Raw genomic sequence first — 21,003 nt, 5'->3', positions numbered from 1 at the left:
CTGTCGGTTGTTTCGTCACAGTAATAAAGGTGCGAAACAAGAGCCGTTGTTAAAGGATAATTGTCTTTAACAGCTCCGATTGTTACTTTTCTCGCGTATTATCTACGTGGATAGTGCGTCATATTCACGGCCGCACACTCACATTATCAACAGTAGAGTTACTTCGAGTGTAATACTGATTGTTGTGTAATCAGCTATCGAATGATGGAAATCTTTGGCGTACAACCAATAAACGTAATTTGGGAAATAAATTGTATACCTTATCAAGATTTCGTTTAAACGAATTTTCTGCACGTGTATTCTGTTTTACGGCTAGTTTGATGTAAGTGAGTTGGTTTATAGTGCAGTTATAACCAAATAGTTAAGAAAATCGTTAAAAGGATGCGTTTAAGTCCTGAGCAATGCACAGGTTAATTTATCTTAAATAATAAATTGTACTAACGAAAAGTCGTTGAAATCGAACATACTCTTTTAGCAAATCTTCAGCCGTATCAACTACCCATGAAAATAAACCCTGTTTATATTATTATTAAACATGTATGTTTATTTATTCCAGCGAGCGGCGCGCTCGCAGCCGGCACCATTGCGTCCCCGTGGAGCGCGGCGGCCGGCGCGCCCGACACCAATGGCTCGGGCGGCGCCGACGCCAAGCACCTCGACGTCGGCGATGCCAGTGACGATGAAAAGGTAAATATAACATAAAACAAACTTAATGTAGCTCAGAATAATACGCAAGAAGTAAGTAAACAATTTATAATGTCCAAAGAATTAGAAAAAGAAAGTTCTGTTCAATATACATACCTACGTTTATAGAATTAAAAGTAAACAATCATTGATCTTTCTCCTCTCTTATCCTGCTATGCTGTGCCTGACAGGGTCCAAAATTTAGTTTCTATTCTATTTACTAGCTTTAACAACAACTTATAAATGTACATTTTGGAACACAATAAAAGTATTGAGTACTGAAATGTGTTGGAAAAGAAGAAAGAAAGAGCGTGATGAAGGTATCCTGCAAAGAAATGTAATTGAACTTAATTCGCTAGTTTTATATGGGATACATTTGTCTATTTATGAATCCCTCAAGCCACATAAACCTTTTGAAGGAAAATCGGTCCCGATACCTCTTTTCCTTGCAGACGATAGTTATAACAGAAAGGAATAATCCATCAATATAATTCCAAAATTCAAATAAATGCGTAAACAAAAATTTATCAGGAAATCAAACTGTAAATGGATATAAGCCTGCTTGTGCCATTAAAACTCACAAGAAAATATTTTTAGAAACAGCATGCTTTGCGAGATTCCTTATGCTATAAAAAGTTATATTGCTTTGAATGCAATTCCTTTCTCATTATGGTTCCTGTAAATACGCATTGAGGAATTTACTTTTCTTGTAATGGCACTATAGTGTCTGTTCACTAGGTATATATCCATCGATGTTACTTAACTTTCCAGGTGTATCTAGAGTTGAACTAACTTCCATTAATTTCATAGTTATTGTCTGTCTCCCCTGAAGCGGAGCCGACACGTGTCGTACTTTACGATCCGTAAATATTTGTGTATTTGTACTGATCTTAAACGTGAGAACTTACTATGTAGTTTCGCGTAATTTTCTGGGCTATACAAATAGACAATTGCACTTATATGGACCATAACTTTAGCTGATCCGGTGAACTTTGTTCTGCAAACTGATTTGTAAATCATTCATATGATTTCAGCACTTTACAGTTTCGTTACGTACGTATATATACATATATTCCCTTCTTTTTTGCCCTATACTCGAAGTCGAATGGCCTTCTAGAAGCTGAATGCGCTTAGTTATTAGTGTTGTTGATCTGCTTCCATTAAGGCCCGGACAAGGCTGGAAAAGGAAATTTATATTATTGTCGTTATTTTATAATGCCTAAGATAAAATATTATAAAGATAGGCTTTATGTTAAGTATCTAATTTATCATTAAGACCGATTGAAGAAGAAAAACTTTACTACCTATAGTCATATTAAGGAACAAACATATTATCACATTTAGTGATTGATTCCTTTTGTAGATTGTAGGTCGTAATTCCATGAAAGCCAATCCTGCAAATACATGTAGCGGTGAACTCTGAAGCCAAACTGGTCGACTTTATTGCACGGTTATTAGTAAATCTTGGTTCCATTTCGTATGTTCTAAACACACGAGCCTCGCTTGCACTTGTAACAGTAATTGAACAAGGAAACTATGAATGTTTGAGTAATCAACTGCAACTGGAATATGCACAAGTCATCAGAAAGTACAAGTCGAGTTCACACGATTGTAGGTTTATCGCACACTGCTCATGCTACCTATTGGCAGACATCTATCATAACAATATAATGTAGTTAAAAACAAACATGATACTAGACAAGTGTTCATAGACTAACACCGTTATCTTCATGCGCTATTCTTCCTCTAACTAGATCATCACGATAAATAAAAAAAACAGCCATAATTTCTAAATTGATCCGATTTCTTCTGCGTTACATTTTAAATATATTTATCTGAATATCAATCACATTTAACAGGTAACTACACACACTCGATTTAAAAGACTACTAAGCTTGATTGATAATGAAATAAATCTTAAGTGTAACAAAAACAAAGCAATATCGGCAAGGCGCGGTTGTGAGAAATATCAAGTAAATATTGACTCTCAGTAGTTAACAAATCCAGAAACAACCACGATTCAAGTTGTTTCAAGGAACAGTGATTCACGATGTTTTCGATCGTCGGCCTGTTGGACCAAGCCGAGGGCAGCGTTATTTTTATTTTCTTTTGAGAATAGAAGCGAGTCTATTAATTACAATGACGCACTCCGTGAGTCCGAGTTTGTTAGCAAACTCGCCATACTAATATTATTACATCTGTTTAGTGTACCTAGTTTCCAGGGAATAAGGCTTCTCGAATTAGTTTCTGATTCCTAGAATGGAGCAAGGCTGGTAGGGACTAAATCGTACCAGCATTTATATATTTATTGTAGTATCACAGGAATCGGTTCACTGGAGCGAAACAAGCTTTGGATATACTTAGATGAAGCTACTATTAGATTCTACGGGAGCGAGTTGTCTACCGCAGCATCTTAGGGGAATGTTAACAGCTATTTAAACTGTTGATTCCTCTCCATACACAAACTTAAGAAGGTTTCGTGTCGTTGCAATTATAACAGAGGTTATTTTGCAACGTTTTTGGCTAACTACTATTTATAGGAAACCTAGTCAAGAATAGTTTCCATTAATTTTGCTTCTAATTGTGATGCTTCCAATTTGCAACAAATATGGAGTTCTAAAACAGAAGTTCCACTTGTCACTAACTGTCGTGAAGTATGTGAATATACTATTAGTACAAGCATCTCCATTAGAGCATCGGAGTTTCACGGAACGTGATTGTTTCCTAACTTCGTGGATCCAGCTCATTATGATATTGCAGTCATTATGTTATTTTGGTGCTGTTTTGGGATGTGACTGAAGTTTCACAGTATGTTATGAGACACCAGTTACATAATTATAATTTTCATTTGTTTTTGGTTTAACATTAGTGGATATTAGAAGCTTATCGTTCGTCACAGACTTAATCCGTATTTAAAAAAAGATTCATTCTGAAAATGATTACAAGGGTTTTATTGGTCTTTATTTTGTATTACGTTAAATGATACGTTTTATAACAGAGTTACGTTCGCAGGATATGTCCGCGGCCGATGCGGAGGGTGTATGGAGTCCGGATATCGAGCAGAGCTTCCAAGAAGCGCTGGCGATCTACCCGCCGTGTGGCCGACGCAAAATTATACTCTCCGACGAGGGCAAGATGTACGGTGAGTCCAAACATGCTAGAAGACTTAGGAATACCAATAACCTGATATTACATGCTAATATTGCCCGTATTTCTAAGGCGTACCCGAAATTAAGAAATCACTAATAACGCATGTCAACCATAACTGATTACCGAATTAATAAATCTTATAAATTAAGGTTAGTATACAACAGCGTGACGGGTCAGTTGAGCTTAGAGCTATGTATCAGTACATGCGTCATGCTCGTAAGCGGTTGCCATCGGCCGCCACTAGCCACCTCCTAACTGACAAGACAAATTATTATTGTGTGCTCACACATTATCACATTCTCATTCTATCTACAGTATAACTATTTCATCTACCAATATTGACAAAAGCATTCACTGAAAATAGTAGCCAAGTCATCCTTCAATATTAAAAATTAAAGCTTTGAACTTCGACGAAAATGTTTTGCATTTGGACTTAGGTGTCAATGCAAACATCTCAATTTAGCTATATGTCAGTAAGTCAAATAATGGAGAGGTATCAAGGCCACTCCGCCGAAAATGAACAATGGATATGGCACGAGACAAAAGCCACTGTAGTACCTATTGAAGTAAGCCGACAAAGCCGTTTGCGCAATGGGATTCCGCGGAAAGACGTGAACCGACAATTATTATCTCTCTTGATCGGACCATGTCGCCAATTCGAAGAACCCATATTATGATGTCGCGTGGCTTTTGTTCCACGTTCCACCACAGCACATATGAGCTAACTGCTACACATCATTTATAATTAGTCAGTCATGAATGCGCGATATGCCCCAAATAATAAATTACCCACAGTAAAAATATTTCCAAATTAACCCAACTTGTACTCAATAAGTCTCGATTATTAAAATGAAAGCTCTGTTCATGAAAGGGGAGGCAGGAGCGAATTTTTTCACGTTACATTGTTAACTTAGAAAGCTCGTTAACGCGAACGTGACGATTGCTACATAAAAGCAACGTTTTGCCTCTAGTAAATTAACTGCCGGGGAAACAGTTTGTGTAGCTTTAGTGTTTTATAGTTGTTAAGACTTCTTCAGCATGTCGGTGTACTGTCGGGTACCGCAGTCCGCTTTTTACAGAGATACAAAGAATAATATTTTTAATAAAATAGTTTATCAAGAGCACTAGACCTATTTGTTAACCCGTTGGGTAGAATAGTTTACATGAAGTCCTTTTCCGAAAAGTAATATTACGGGTGCTATGGAGCAGAATTGACATAGGACAATTATCAGAGGGTGGCGGTGCCATTACAACGCCGCCGGACGCACATTAAGTTTGCGTCAAGCGCTCAACATTATACGTCCCGGTTTTAATTAAAGGACTGCCCGCTCAGCCTCGTCGCGGTGCCAAATGGAATTGCTAAACAAATTTACCACAAGCGATGTGTCCACCTTAAGTGATTTAATAGGCGTGAAGAAATGCGATGTTTAAATTACTTCAAATCTTACGGTTCAAATTGCGGAAGCGGAAATTAGGGAAATGCCCGACATCTTTAGGCTTATGATATGCTTTGAAGTAGTAAATTAACATTTTAAATGAAATATAATTTATTACACTACGTTTATAGAATTGTAAATGTCCCTATGTCACTATAAAAGAAGAATGAAATGATTTAAAAGAGTCCTGAATTGAAATGAGCAATCATTGTCACAGTGGCGAAGTTCTATTTGTAAACAAGTAACTCGGACTGTTATTACTATGTGCAAAAGATGTTGATAATGGCTATCTGTGTGGATAATAATTGCGGACACGCGTCGCGTCGCCCGGACAATATATGACCACATTACTCGAGGACGTGTCGTCCCGCTTAATCTACGTAAAAGTGCGTCACCCTTGTCCGCTTGTACCACCCTCACCCTATGCCGAGCCGTTCCACGGGACACTGTTTTGCCTGATCGTCATGTGCTGCAATAATCCAGCATTCTTTGAGGGGTACAAGTATTATATTAATTTGTTTGTCGAGCAGTTAAACTTATTTTGGAAATGACTTTCTATTTTTAGCCTACATTTTAACTTGTTTATTTTTTACCTGTGTTAGATATGTATAGATCGTCACTGGATGTGCCGACGAAAGGCGTCTTTAAATCAATTTCTCAGTGTTGATGTATAAGTCATCTGAGAATTCCTGTTTATTAGATCTCAATATTAGAAGTTCGTCTCTCCGGCTGTATTGAGATATCAGGATCCGTTATTACATTAGTGAGTTGAGTGCGCCGTCGGCGGCGGCGGGTGTCACAGTTGCACGTGTTGGGAGAGTTAGCTCGGCTAGCTTACGCGGCATGTGTAGACTAGTTTGGAACAGTTTGCCAACAAAGCTAGTGCTCAGCTTTGCTGGCGGCACGTTCGTGAGTTAAGACATTCAAAACCGCTCAATATCCTGGGAGTATGAAAGTTTCGTCGGCGCACGGCTTCACGTGGTCCGGGGGTGGTAGGCGAGGGGTTCGTCGGGAGGGCTAAACTATGCGAAGAATGCGCAATTAGTGAGCGAGCGAGCGTGTAAGGGGCCCGGCCGCGCCGCTAGGCGGCGAACGCAGTAAGAAAATATAAAGAAGGGGCGGGCCGCCCGCGCCCGTTGTTTAGCGCCCCGCCCGCTTCGGGCATAACTCCCGATTGTCTCCCAAGAAATCCTCCTTAGACCTGTCGCAACTCAACCCTTTCCGCGAGGATTTGCTCCGCATAACTCCTGTTTGGGTCAGCGTGAAATTCTGCTACGACGCCCATGTACAAAGTCCAATATCTTTTGCTCAGTCTTTGTCATTCAAACGTCTTTATTTTTTGACGAACCGTCCTCATCCCTATGTTTTCAATCCCAAGTTGAATAATTATTATGGTAATATACTACCAACACATTGTTAGTAGCACTTAAATGTCTTAGATAATATCTACTGCAATGAAATACCCAAAGTAGGGTGTAAATTATTGGGGTAGCGATTGGTAATTAGCTTAAATTATGGTAAATAGGTCTATAAATTATGCTTTTAATATTTAGTTATGAGCTTTAAATACTTTAAATTAGAGCGTTATTCGATTTAATAACAGTCCTAATGCGACCTTTATAGTCGCTTAACGCGGTTCAGATTAGTATGAAAATGGATGTAGGTAGTCCTATTTGGTTGGACTTATTAATGGAAATATATTTTGTGGGCATAAAGCTCTTTAAGCGAAAACAATCGCGGAGTCATGCCTCAGGTACGACGTTAATGTATTTCTGATGGATCTCCAATATCTCCCCAGTTGTCGAATAAATTACTTTTCAAAAGGCCCCGGGTATAAATAAGATGAACGCAGCGAAATCCACAAACAACGTTATAATACGTCCAACTTATAATTCAGAAGGTGAAAATGTGTGTAAACAATCCAGTTAATTATAAATAAAAGATAGTAACAACAAATACTTGTTCAAAAAGAAAATAGTTAATATTCATAATGGAGCTGGAGCGTGCACGCACAATTTCCTCGCGGAGTGCGCGAGAGCGTGGCCGCGTCGCGCTGGCAATGGACCAAATTAGCCAACTAACGAACTAATAAATAATGATCTCTTGTTTTTCTATTCAGTGTGGAATAGAAACGTTTCGAGTTGATCCTTCTCTGCACCGCACTATTTATAGAAGGATGCACACGACGTTTCGGGTGAAAGCACTCTTAATGCTCAATTCGCGGCCGCGTATGTCACTAGTGGAAGTTACGCTTGCAACGAATAACATACGGCGTGTATATTCACTTTACTAATTCGTGCTAACAGCAATTTGTTAGAGTGGCCACACTTACTAATTTTAGCTTAACACCCGCCGTGAAAAGTTTACGACGGTGCCATAATTTCGAAGTAATTTCAAGAATGTTTGACTTAACAGTCTTGAAGAGTGTTTCCCAAGATCTGAGCTTTTATCTTCCATTTAGTTTAACCCTACAGTGGCTACGGTGGTCGCGCTATCATAATTTATAATTCGTATAGCGAATTTTATAAGGATTTGAATATAAGACTAAATGAGTAATGAAAATAAAATAAATAAAATTTCGTAAATACACTTTCTTACAATTAAAAAAAAATGTAGATACATAGAAACCAGGTACAGTCTTCCAAAAAGGATCAAAAACAATATTATTTTCCTGCACCTGATACCAATATTCTAAACCCGATAGTACTGGTTTTGACGATACCATAATCTTTCTCAGAACTTGTAACTTCGAAAACGGAGCCCTTATCTGCTATCATATCTCGCGAATCAAACAATCGTCCTCGATGCATTTATCGATTGCACACCCAATATTATGTCGTCCGATATTAAAACCCAACAAATAAGGAATCATAAGATTTAATTTTATAATGGATAAGATATGAAAGAAAAAGAGCGGTAGCTAAATTATATTAAAGTAATGAATAACACTATTTGTGCAGTTAGACTTACGTTTTCCGAGAATTTTTGATCGACTCCCGTAATAAATTATGACACATGCTAACCAAACATTTGGCACGTTTACTGAAATGACAGTTTCCTTAAACAAAAGATAAACGCTTCGGTCGCCGATGACATATAAGTATGTACATAAATAGATTCAGATGGAAAATCTACGTCAATTTACTTTTACTTAATTGGTATTTATTAAGGACTCCGGTTGGGTCCGAAACTAGTCGGGCTACCCCGATAAATACGCGTGAGTAAACCGTTACATCATTTAAAAATTAATCAGTCTCACGATAGTTATTATAAAAATATGGTATTAAGTTGTTCTGATTTCCTTGATAGTTTGAAATGTTATTTTCCTCTTTAGACACAATTTTTTATTCATACAATACCGTAGGCATATTATTATTACCTACTGCCTTATCGAAATTGCTTAGAGATATAAAAAGCAGACAGATTAAAAGATTGGTTTGATTATATAGTTTTGACGGTGTTACAGAAGAGACTGTTAATACAGACCAAAGTTTTATGCGAAATCAATTATTTTATAAATAACATTAATACAATAACCATCTTATTACTTTTTTTTTAATAATTAATATAAGAAATATTAAGAAACTCCAGTATAGTACGAAAAATAAAGCAACTTATTTTTCTAAAACCAATACCACACAAAGACCAAAGATTGTGTGCAACAGAATACAAAAAAAAAAAAACAAAATCTGCAACTCAGGCCTATTGGCGAAACCGTAGTGTTAATCAATACACGTACAAATAGTTGAGTACGTATACGCACTCGCCTCAACGACCAAGCAAGGGGTTAATTAAATTCGCACCAGCCGGCTCTCGTCGCCATCGCATTCCCCGAATTCAATGAGATTTCAATTTACTTTGCTCTGACCGGGTCTTCCTCTATCGTGTCCACAAATTAATGCACACTCTATATTAAAATTTTGTTACGAAATGTAGTTTGGGATGTGAACTCGATTTGTTCATTTGTGAATAGGAAATATAGGAATACTTTTTGGCTGTCACTTTTTATGTGACATCCAACAGGGTGATAATGATGACTTGTCACAGGTGATTTATTTGACTCTCCTTAAATATATTAAATTAACTTTGTACTTAAACAATTGTTTCAATAAACCCTAAATAGAACGAGTCTTTTGATAGGATGATGCTTAACATTTTTGTAAGTGGTTTTTAAGTAAGAGTTACCTGATCGCCATTTTACTCAATGACGAAAGTTCCATTTGTAGAGCACATCTTGTATTGATGTCTGTTTGGAAGTTACTTTTCGAGTGTTTGTAAATATTGGCTGATTGGAGATTATGACATTAGGAGAAGGAAACGATGTTTATGAAGCAGTGTGCCTGCAACTTGTAATGCGTAGTGAATGAACGTATCTGTTATATTAGTGACTAGCTGTTGCCCGCGACTTCGTCTGCGTGATTTTCAAGATGTGAAAAACTATGAAGTTTAATAATAACTATCATCGCAAAAATGTAATGCGATATTGAAAATGAAACAGTTTTTTTTACATTTTAAGCTTGCTTTTTTTTCTAAATTATAATGAATCTTGAGCGGCCCAAAGACTATCAAATGTTTGAATCAAACACATTTCATCGTTTACGATACTATCCTGGTGTCAAATATTTCACAGCTGTTTTAATGACTTTTTCTTATTTAATCCCAAAAAGAGGGGCTTATAACTTTGACATATCTGCCTGCCTGCCCGTCTGTCTGTGACATCATAGCTTCCGAACGAATTGTACAATTTTAATTTAAACGTGAATTATGTGCGAGTGTTCGTTAAGTTTGACATTAAGATCGACAAATCGAGCCGTTTAAAAATGGGGGGGGGGGTGCAAGTATGGTAAGGTATAACTCAGTCTTAGCACTTCTGCTAAAAATGTTTTAGGATGCTAAAATGTTCGAGGGTTTCCATTTTCTAGCTGGGTGGGTTATGATTTTCGAGCACGTCTGTTCTTTGGCCGGCCTACACCTGAAATTGTTAGACGGATTATGAGGTATCATAAAATTATTATTGTACTGTAACCAAAGAGGTAAACCAGAACCATATTACTGAAGCCCCGGTGTCCGTTCGTCTGTCTGTCAACTGGCTGTTTCTCAGAAACAGTGATAGCCAGACAGTTGTTATTTTCACACACGATGTTTTCTGACGATCTAAATAAGATGTCAAATTATTTTTGTGGACGGAGCTGGTGAAGTGAGAGTCGGGCTCGGTAACTGTGGATGTTACATAGTGTTATGAGATATAAGATTTTGCAAAATTGCGCCCAGATAAACGCTTTCCTGAAACACGTTATGTTTAATTGTCCTCTTAATATTAAAACTGATCTTCCTCACAAACATTTGGAATATTTCCAAAATAAAAAAGTTGTTAAACGTGTTATCTTGGCCCCCTGGTGTTTTGATCATGATTTGCCTTTAAATTGCTGATAAATAAATAGCGTGAAAAAATATATATCAGACACCCTTTTTTTTAAATTGACAATGACAAAAATCTAAAGTATAAGATATATCTAATTTGTGATGTTACGACAAAGCAAAATATGAACATAAAAGTGACTTCATGCGCATGAGTTCTATTTACTGTACCAATTTACAAAGAAAAAACACGTATTTTATTCGTTAACCTACCTGACGATCATTGAAGTAAAATACCGTCATCCCTACTGCATAAATGGAACTTAAATAAAGACTACATGAGGTTGGTTATGAGGTTACGCTGTCGATACCGACAGCCAAAATGAATTTTCCAGACATTGTGTGACGGATGCAAGTGCTGATAGCTACACGCTATTATCAGCCTTATTGGAGAAATTTCCAAAAATATGTTTCTAATCCTCGTCGGCTTAGCTTTGGGATCTCAAAAACTCATTCAGTCTCGTTCCTTCCCCTGTGTTTACCAGGCTACGATAGAAGAAAATTTAAATAAGTAGAGATTACAATAAATTGTTAAAGGAATCTTTGGAAAGGCCACGTGTGCGTTCTCTGTAATGGCGGATGTAGACCAATCAAATCGTTAAAATATTGAAAAATCCCAGGTATCAGTAGACATTGTTTTATCAATAGATACGTAATGTCAAAAACCTTCTAGCGGACGCTCTTATTCATTGATAGCTTTGGTCTTATAGATCTTTCACATTGCATACCTATTATGAAGTTTTTATGCAAGTTTTCTGGGCTTTTCTATCCGAAATACTTTTGGCTTATGTAATGTTGCAAATTTAAGAAAACTTTATTTCATTGTTTGAAAGGCTTTTTTTTGTTTGAAAGTTTATATTTTTGTTGCTAGTTGTTACAGATGAACCAAGGTAATATAATTAACTGTGTCGTTCAGTAATTTATTGTTATGCATAATTATAGATGAGATCAATGTGAACTACATGCAACTTTGGGTTGAGTGTCACTACGAATTCTTTTATCTTGAAGTAGCATCGCCAACATTACCGAGCTAAAGACATAGGTATATACACCTATCGTAAATAAACACAAAATCATATTACGGCATTCCACATTTGAACTTGAGTAATTTTAGTACACCAATAAAAATAAAAATAATTTAAGTTCCTTTGTTTCAAGAATGTACCGATTACGAAGTAACATTTGCATCAAAAGAATAATAATAAAAGTACTAATAGTTTATGTTTCTTTTATTTTAATTATTGTCGCGCTAGGTCTACATTAGACTTGAAAGAGAATAAAATGACTGATTTTGTGAAAATGATTTACTTTTGAAAAAATATATTATTGCTCTGTCAAAATTCTTAAGATAAATAGCGTGATGTTTTTTGAGTAAATTGATGACCGTGCTGCCTACAACTCAATGGGGTGAAAATACACTTCATAATTGTATTACACGATGTTACGGGTGAGTCTAAAAATTTAAAACTTTACTGCTCATGCCCCCTGCATAGTAGCGTTATGGTTTTTGTATATTTGTTGTATCATGTGTACGATAAGCTTCATGCAAAATTTGAACGAAATATATTCAGTAGTTTATGCGATAATTTGATATTTGTGTATAGGTATAAAAGGCTCCTTCTCACCCCCTGTAACGAAAAGCGAGATAATAAGTAAAAAGTATGTTGACCGGACCTCTTGTTGATATTCTCTGAAAATTTGAATCAAATCTATCCAGTACTTTCCGAGATCTTTCCGGACATACATACAGACAAACAGACAAACAGACAAACAGACAAACAGACAAGAATTCTAAAAATCATATTTTCGGCATCGGAATCGTTCGTAGACCACGCTGCAATTATTCTTTTTTAAAAATATTCAATGTACAGTTTTCACTTTTCTACAATTTTATTATATGTATAGATAAATGTGTATTTTCTTTGTATGGTTGAGGCCTTTGTTCTGCCGCGGGTCAACTGTGGGCAGTAGTTTGTTGACACAAAAAATATTGTTTGTTAAAATTTATATGTTTCATAGAGGAAATATTATATTCAAAATATTTATCATTGTTATTCAGTGTTATACCAGCTGAAAATTATTTAACAATGCCAGCTCGCACTGACTACGGACGATCCACCCCGCATTCCTGTTTCGCTGCAGTTTCAATGATTGAAAATAGCTATTCAAAATATTTTGAAAATTGTTTCATAACAGGATCGGCAGAGCCCAGCATTGCATTGCACACAGCCCGTTTGTCTGAAACAACTATGCTAAATATTCCGCGGGCGATTGGCACATGTTTTAACCCCTTTATTACTTAAATGAAATAACTCTTTGTTATTTTAATGGGGACGTTTGGGTCTTTATTCAGTAGTAGCTTTAGTGACACGCATTATTTTTTTAATATTATCAGTATGAACAGAAAAACATGATGTAAAAGTTTTATGGGGTTAAACTCGTACGTAACTACGAACTTGATAATAAGGAAGCGTGTTAATTCTCATCTTACAAACTGCTCACTTAAAGCTACGCTAAACTTTAACTATTAACTTAAGAACCTACAGTTTATTCGATTTGTTAAACAACAATTATTTTGTGTTACAGGAAGGAACGAGTTGATAGCAAGGTATATAAAACTCAGAACAGGAAAGACGCGCACGAGAAAACAAGTCTCATCCCACATACAGGTGCTAGCTAGACGGAAACTACGGGAAATACAGGCCAAACTCAAAGTGGTAAGCCTACACAACAATACTTTAATAACTCTTATTGTATAACTTATTTATTTTGCAAACACAAATAAAAACTCTTTGGTTAAAAAAGAAAATCATATTCAATTTTTGAAAAGCTTGAAGTTAGAAACATTTCTAGCCAGTGCCCTGTGCGTTAAATTAGAGGTTATAATTAAATTAAAAATATGAATGGCGTTTAGGACGGTGGAGTGATGAAAGAAAAGGCCATGCAGTCAATGAGCTCACTATCTAGCGCACAGATCGTAGCAGGTTTACCACACCCAGCGTACCACCATACGGTACTCAACTTGCAAAAGGCATGCCTTTGTGTTACTTGTAAAAACAAACTAAATCGCCTTCCAATTGTGTTGCTTCAATATTTAGGCATGTTGCCAAATTGCACGTATTAAGTAAAGAATAGGCAACAATAACACCAATCGAATACTGAAATTGCTTTACTCACAATTTTTGTTTCTTTTTCTCTCGTACTACAAATAATTGACTGGTTATTGGACTGGACTAAAACCTTATTGGAAAATGCTCAATAATATTGTTAGGAAGAATAATATTTTGTCTTTCACTTTTGCGGCACAAAACATTGAAATAAACAAATCGTCTCCATGTTTTCACATCAATAATGCTTCAAGTGATTATGTGTGTAGTATATTTAACAACTTGAGCATAATTAATAACATGAAGCTTATAATATTTATAGCTGTAGTTATAATGTTATTAACAAAGTTTTGTAATTATTACAGCAATTTTGGCAACCGGGTCTACAAGCTGGACCGTCACAAGAGTAAGTATCCTGAACACTCAGAAAACTCAACTAGCCTGCAACGTGCACCAGCAAAAATACTTTTTACTTTGTGTAATAATAGGAAACAATCATAGAACTCAAAGTGCACGATACTCACCAGTTCCAAAATATTCAGCTCAGCTTTCAACAAGTAGAGAAATATGGTGATCAAAGTTTCCAAAAATTAAGATATCTTGAACTTTCTACTGGACAATTCAGAAAAAAAAGAGGCGTGGACGAATAATTGTACGTCTCCGTCAAACATTGTTTCAGTGTTATCCTTACCAACACGTTAAGAAAATAAATTTTCACTTGAGAAAGAAGGATGCCTCCACGACTGCAACAGTCCTATCTTAAGAAAATTGTAGTCCCCACTTCCCAGTGACCTTTTCCTAAGTGTCCCGTCTTGCTTATGAGATAGCAGTAGGGCTCACTTCCCAGTGACCTTTTTCTAAGTGTCCCCTTTTTCTTATGAGATAGCGGTAGACCCCACTTCAGAGTTACAATTTCCTAAGGCTCCCCTGCTACTTGTTCCAGCGTGAAGCCGTTCCCTGGCGCGGGCTACAAGGGCGTCCCGGTGGGCGGCGTGGGCGTCCCCACGGGCACGGACGTGGCGCCGCCGCCGCCGTGGGAGGGACGCGCCATCGCCACGCACAAGCTGCGGCTGGTCGAGTTCTCCGCCTTCGTCGAGCATCCCAGGGATCCTGACACGGTATGTAGCTGGGCTTGAGAGAACGGGTTTTTGTCTAAGGGTTTTCTGGGATCGAAATTTCCAGTACTTACTTTCCATTTTTGACTTTCCCAAAGCAGCAGATGGTTCTCAATTATTTATTTTTAGAAACTAATTTTATTCTGGAGATAAATGATGATGATAGGCTCTAGTTAGAGAATTCTATGTCTATCAGCCTTGTAAATATGAGTACTTGTCAGTACTACGGCTATACGAGCTTATAAAGTATGTATGTGAAGAACATAAAGGAGACTGAGGTAGAAACTCCATCGAGATGTCCTCTTTCACCGATGACCAGACGAAAAAGTTTTTTAACCTATCACGCATAAAATACTACTCTTTTATAGTACTCAGCACTCAAAATTTTAATACAATGACCAAAAAATCTTGTCTTCAGTACAACCTTTCTAAATCTGAAGAAAATATTCCAAATTTGTAACTAGAATAAACACCGGCCATAGGTATGTACATAGATTCCTATTCATAGTAAAAAACATGACAAGCAGTTACATAAAATGGTATTTAGAATACCTACAGTAAAACTATACTATTTGTTTAATAGGTTCATTGAAAGTAATGCACCTTGAACTTTGGTGGCACACATTTTATTATCGACTGACATTTGTATCACGACAATAACAGTACCTATAATAAAGTATCTATAATACTACTTAACAATACAGATAGTACAATAAGTACTTAATCTTGTACTCTTCTGACCACCTCTGCGAGCCTAATGCTACGTCTTATAGGAATATTTTACCGAGGGAGAGGAAGAGAGCAGGGCCGGATCTAGGGGCCCAGAGGCCCCGAGGCCTCAAGGCAACAATGGAGTGGGGCTCCGCTTGGTTCAAGTTATTTTCATTCAGTGAAAAATTTATCGAGCCTTTTTTTAGATTCCTACTTTGGTGGTGGGCCCCTGGTCATAGGGTCATAGTGGGCCCCTAGGCACTGGCCTCAAGTGCCTTGTGCGTAGTATCCTTATGGATAATACGGCACTGGAAGAGAGATGGCGCTCTACTTGTATAACGTTGTCACGCTTCCATATCCAATAGTCATATTACTTTAAGACGTGGTGGTAGACGATCCGTTCCATTTAAGTTTGGAGAGTGTATCCCATCTTAACGAATGTGGAATTGGGCTGGGTGCTGTTCGTCGTATTTTGATCTTTAAAAAGAGCTGCTTAGTTGCCTAATTTGAATAAATGACTTTGATGTGATTAAATAATGTGTCAATACCGATGGATTGGCTCAGTAAAGCTGAAGATCATACCTTTTGCTAAAAGATAGATACTAGAGTTATTATAGTATTGTTGTCCATCCTTAAATTAACCGCGGTGGGTGAAGCTTTTATCAGAATTGATTATAAATTCATGTTCTTTTTTTTCAGTACCCCAGCTCGGCGCCAGCGCAACATCTATTCGTCCACATAGGTGGCTCAGTAACATATGCAGATCCTTTATTAGAGGTAAATATTATTTTTTTATTAATTTGGTAAGAAACTAACGCCTTCTCCAGTTATTCATTACTATGTACCCATACAATGAGGGTGGAAATGGATGAAGTTAGCTGTTGTAGGAAGGAGACACACATGTAATGTTTTGTCTATTTTCGTTAGTGACAACATGTTTGCTTTAAGCACTCTCAGAACATAGTTATCTGACTCATAGAATTCATATATGTAGATATTATTTATGTATTTCTTTAACGTGATAGGATCTGCTTTACCGTACATGTGAAAGAAATTGAGAGTTTTAAAAAATATCAAATTTATGGGAAAAAAGTTATTTTCTAAGCTATTTTCATAATTTATTGTAAGATTTTTAAAGCTACATTTCCTTTGCCTAATATCTTTATAACAATTTCCTTTTTCGATAGCATTGAAATTTATCTTTATATCAATATCAAGTCTATATCCGTTAAACGCATATTTTAACCCATTTTTATCTTTGAGAATTACCAAAACGTAACAAACACACGTATTAATGCAAAATTGTAATTTGCACAATAATATCACTTATCAATAGATAACGTCCCACCCGCCGATAACCATTTGTTTATCGGCTTCCGATTACCAAATGGTAGTAGAAATCTACCTTGATTACTGATTACTCATAAGTCATAAGATATACTAACAATGCTATATAAGCCTAATTCCTTCATTGAAACAAACAACCGAACAGATACTTTACAAAATAATGTGTTATTTATTTAATTCATAACGGTTTTCTCACGAGTATTTATCGGGATAGCCCGACTAGTTTCTGACCCAACAAGAGTCCTTAATCATGAGCTTACGCGGTGGAGGGTCGTCAGTTGAACTGAACTGTAATTAAATCAAATAATATTAATTATCTTAATCTAATAGAATGAAAGCACTATCCTACATCTAAATCTAGTATATAAAATTCCCGTGTTACGGTGTTTGTAATAAACCTCCGAAACGGCTAGACCGATTCACATGAAATTTTGTGTGCATATTGGAGAGGTCTGAGAATCGAACACACATTTTTTATACCCCCATTTTTGTGTTCGCTAGAATATATTTATATGGCAGCTCCATGTTTGATGGAACAGCTAATGTACAACACTGCTCCTAATGTATTTCTACTAGTTAAATACTATCAATTTGTTCGTCAACAGTTTTACTAACTTTATCATTTGTCCCACAGTCGGTAGACGTACAACAGATAAACGATAAATTCCCGGAGAAGAAAGGCGGCCTCAAGGAGTTGTATGAGAAGGGTCCCCGGAACGCGTTCTTCCTGGTGAAGTTCTGGGCAGACCTCAACACGAATAACCTGGACGACCCGGGGCCTTCTACGGGTCACTAGTGTGTAAGTATTTGTTTTGATGTCTGTCTTTTGAGTTTCGTATCCAAAGGTAAAAATAATACGGCTTCACAGAATGTTTCCTCACTAAAAGGCAACAGGCAACACACACTCCTTAAACCTCTTTCTGTACACGTTCTATATACTCATATATTATATTTAATAGATATTTATTCCGCTATAAAAGAACTAAATTTATCTTGCTTATATTTTAGAATGACACTCACAAAATGATCCTGATTAGGTGTCGTGGTTTGATTTTAATAGTACTCAGTGTACCTAGAACTGTTACACAGTTAGCTTAACGAAGAACAATAAAATCAAATCAAAATTTGTAATTTTATTGAAGTCTTAAATAAATTACTATTATTTATTTCAATTCAAAAGTAAACTGACGCAATGTACAATTTAATCAGTTAGTTTATCGATGTAAACAACGATAATTTACATAATGTTTTCATAATGATGTACGTATCACACATGCGGTCTGCGCGTGAGCTCATTTTCTTACTAGCTTGTTACTATGACCGAATCCTGTCCAAAGGGTAACTCTGAAATTTTGGACTGTGTGTCACAAACATTGGAAACACATATTAATACCTTTAAATGATGATTAATATGAGTATAATCTCCAGATAAACTACAGAAACATTCGACTTTACTCAATAATCTATCCTAATAAATTATGAATTTACCTCTTGATGCTCGAACGCCAAAAATCAGTTCTACCAAAATGAATGAACTCGCATTAGAAGTAAAGTCGTTGATTTCTACCTTCGCTAGAATGTCAACAGATCAAAACAAATATAGTCTAACATCATAGTATGTAACGTCACATAATTATATACTTTTTAATTTTCCAGGTACGAAAGCAACGAGAACATGACAATAACATGTAGTACTAAAGTATGTTCGTTCGGCAAGCAAGTCGTTGAGAAGGTTGAGACGGAATACGCTCGCTTCGAAGGCGGCCGCTTCGTGTACCGCATACACCGGTCGCCGATGTGCGAGTACATGGTCAACTTCATACACAAGCTCAAGCATCTACCAGAGAAGTATATGATGAACAGCGTGTTAGAAAACTTCACTATATTACAGGTGAATATCATATTTATATTGTTAATGGTATAGTATGTGAGTGTGTGGGTTTGTTACGTTTTAATACTAAACGGCTAGACCGATTTTGATGAAATTTGGTTTGGAGGTAGCTGACATCTTTGGAGTAAGGGAGCAGCCAGTATTATATACCTTAGATATAGATGGATATAATGTAAACTTCTTACGCCATAATTATGGCAGAAAAAATAATATGAACATGTATGAAATTATACTTTTTTTGTACAACGAGTTAAAGCGAATCCCGGTAAAAAACAACAAGTCATTTATTTCAATTAGACTATTACATAACATGTTTTTGAACTTCAGTTACATTGGACGGTACCTCGGTGTGCCCTTCATAACTTAAATACTGCTTCAGTCAAAGGGAATTAAAAACTTTAAGAACAACAGCCAAAATTTAAAAAGTATACAACATGAGAGTCACCTTCAAAAATTACCCAGTCTTACAAAATTACCCAAGAGGAACAAAAAACAAATAAATTAAAAAAAAAACACTACGAAACTAATACCTTTACATCTATGTATAGTATATACACGAAAAAAAACCTTAAATCAACGGAAAACCCAAGTCCAGTTATCCTTGCGGTCTACAAAAATTAATATTCAGGCCATCACTATGGAAAACCCGGCTTTATTTTTAATTGCGTTTTGCTTAGAATACAAATAGCTTTGTAAAAAATGCGCAACATGATATAATTAAACGCGGAGTGCATTCAATTGGTATGTTTAATGGGTATAGTGTAGCCGTTAACATCTATGTAGGGCACAGACGCAATCATGTTTAAATACCGTTCTTCACGTTCGAAGCGCAAACATAGGTATTAGGTTAACATTTGACGTAGAATATATGATTTTATAATACATTAGTTGTTGCGCGCGACTTCGTCCGTGTGGCTATGAAGTTTTTAAATCGGATTAGCTTTTGATAGCACGCAGGTTCTTCAAGTTTTTTGTAACATATTACATTACTGCTTTGCTCCTATTAATCATAGCACCATGCTTCCTAATAAATGGTCAATGAAATCGCTTCAGCAATATTAGTACAGATTGGATTTAAATATAAACCTTTTTGATTGATAGTTATTAGGGAAATCCAGGATTCTTAAAATCTTTGCAATGGTTAACTAATGCGTATTAAAAATAATATACTTAAATGGTAATAAATTACAACAAATCAACAAAACTTTTCCTCCATATTGAATCTAACAATGTTGAGAATGAAAATATTAGAAACAAATTATTCCTCAAAAATTTTCTCTCCTTATTAAAATATACCTAAATAAAAAGAATAATTACTTGATTTTATTAACGAATATCTTTTGTCACCAGGTGGTATCAAACAGAGACACGCAAGAGACATTGTTATGTGCCGCGTTTGTGTTTGAAGTGTCGACAGTGAGCACGGCGCGCAGCATCACATCTACAGGCTCGTCAAAGACTGAAGCGGACAACACGCGGCCCGCGGGCACTGCCGTCACACGCGGGCTACGCGCGGTAGGCAGAGTGAGGCGGGGCAGCAGGCGAAGTGACACTACATGACAGCGGCGGCCATCTCGCGCGAGTCCCGCGCCCTCGCAGCTGTGCGTCAATACACGATAAGCAACAGTCTTTACATTCAACAAAATATAAATATCTGTTATTAAAACCTAAAATAGCAAAATGTGATCTGAAAATTACGCTACAAGTATTTTTGTAACTGAGTGTTTATTATACATAGCTCAATTTTAAATATTATCTATCGTAGTTCTGATCCCAAGAATCGGCAACAGATCATGTAGACCTCTGTCTATAGTATTATATCTTCGTTTATTACTTTCGTAATACTCTTGATTCTAAAATGATATTGTTTAAGGTTCTAAGATAAAGAGAGTAACAATAATATTTTACATAATTCTCTAAATACGAAATATCGTTCGGTATACTTCGCGTGTAAAAATGTCATATAAAAATATAGATTTGAATACACACAGTGCCTCTATAATTATGTTACATTAACATAAATTACTTGAGCATATTTAGTCTTTTCACTGCATTAAATGTTGAAGAGAAATTTAGTAGTGTAATGCGTATGTGAAAGGATTAAAACGTTAGTGTAGTATACCATGGAAATAATAGGTTTAATA

General features: G+C 36.3%; 1 protein-coding gene across 1 annotated transcript; it reads left to right on the top strand.

Annotated features, from left to right (window-relative positions):
• The first annotated feature begins 366 nt into the window (after nucleotides 1–366).
• LOC113506151 (protein scalloped-like) lies at nucleotides 367–20,845 on the top strand. Its single transcript, XM_026889003.1, is given in 12 exon segments — nucleotides 367–409; nucleotides 557–687; nucleotides 3,697–3,826; nucleotides 13,275–13,405; nucleotides 14,161–14,201; nucleotides 14,739–14,913; nucleotides 16,321–16,398; nucleotides 17,603–17,763; nucleotides 18,029–18,034; nucleotides 18,625–18,859; nucleotides 20,210–20,270; nucleotides 20,273–20,845. Coding segments are annotated over 12 exon segments (1,227 nt in total). The 5' UTR covers nucleotides 367–381; the 3' UTR covers nucleotides 20,323–20,845.
• The last annotated feature ends 158 nt before the right edge of the window (nucleotides 20,846–21,003 follow it).

This window comes from Trichoplusia ni, assembly GCF_003590095.1.
Source record: "Trichoplusia ni isolate ovarian cell line Hi5 chromosome 2 unlocalized genomic scaffold, tn1 tig00000467_group1, whole genome shotgun sequence".
Lineage (NCBI taxonomy): Eukaryota > Metazoa > Arthropoda > Insecta > Lepidoptera > Noctuidae > Trichoplusia > Trichoplusia ni.
The sequence above is the reverse complement of the archived record's forward strand: the minus strand, read 5'-3'. Positions and strand labels throughout refer to the sequence as shown.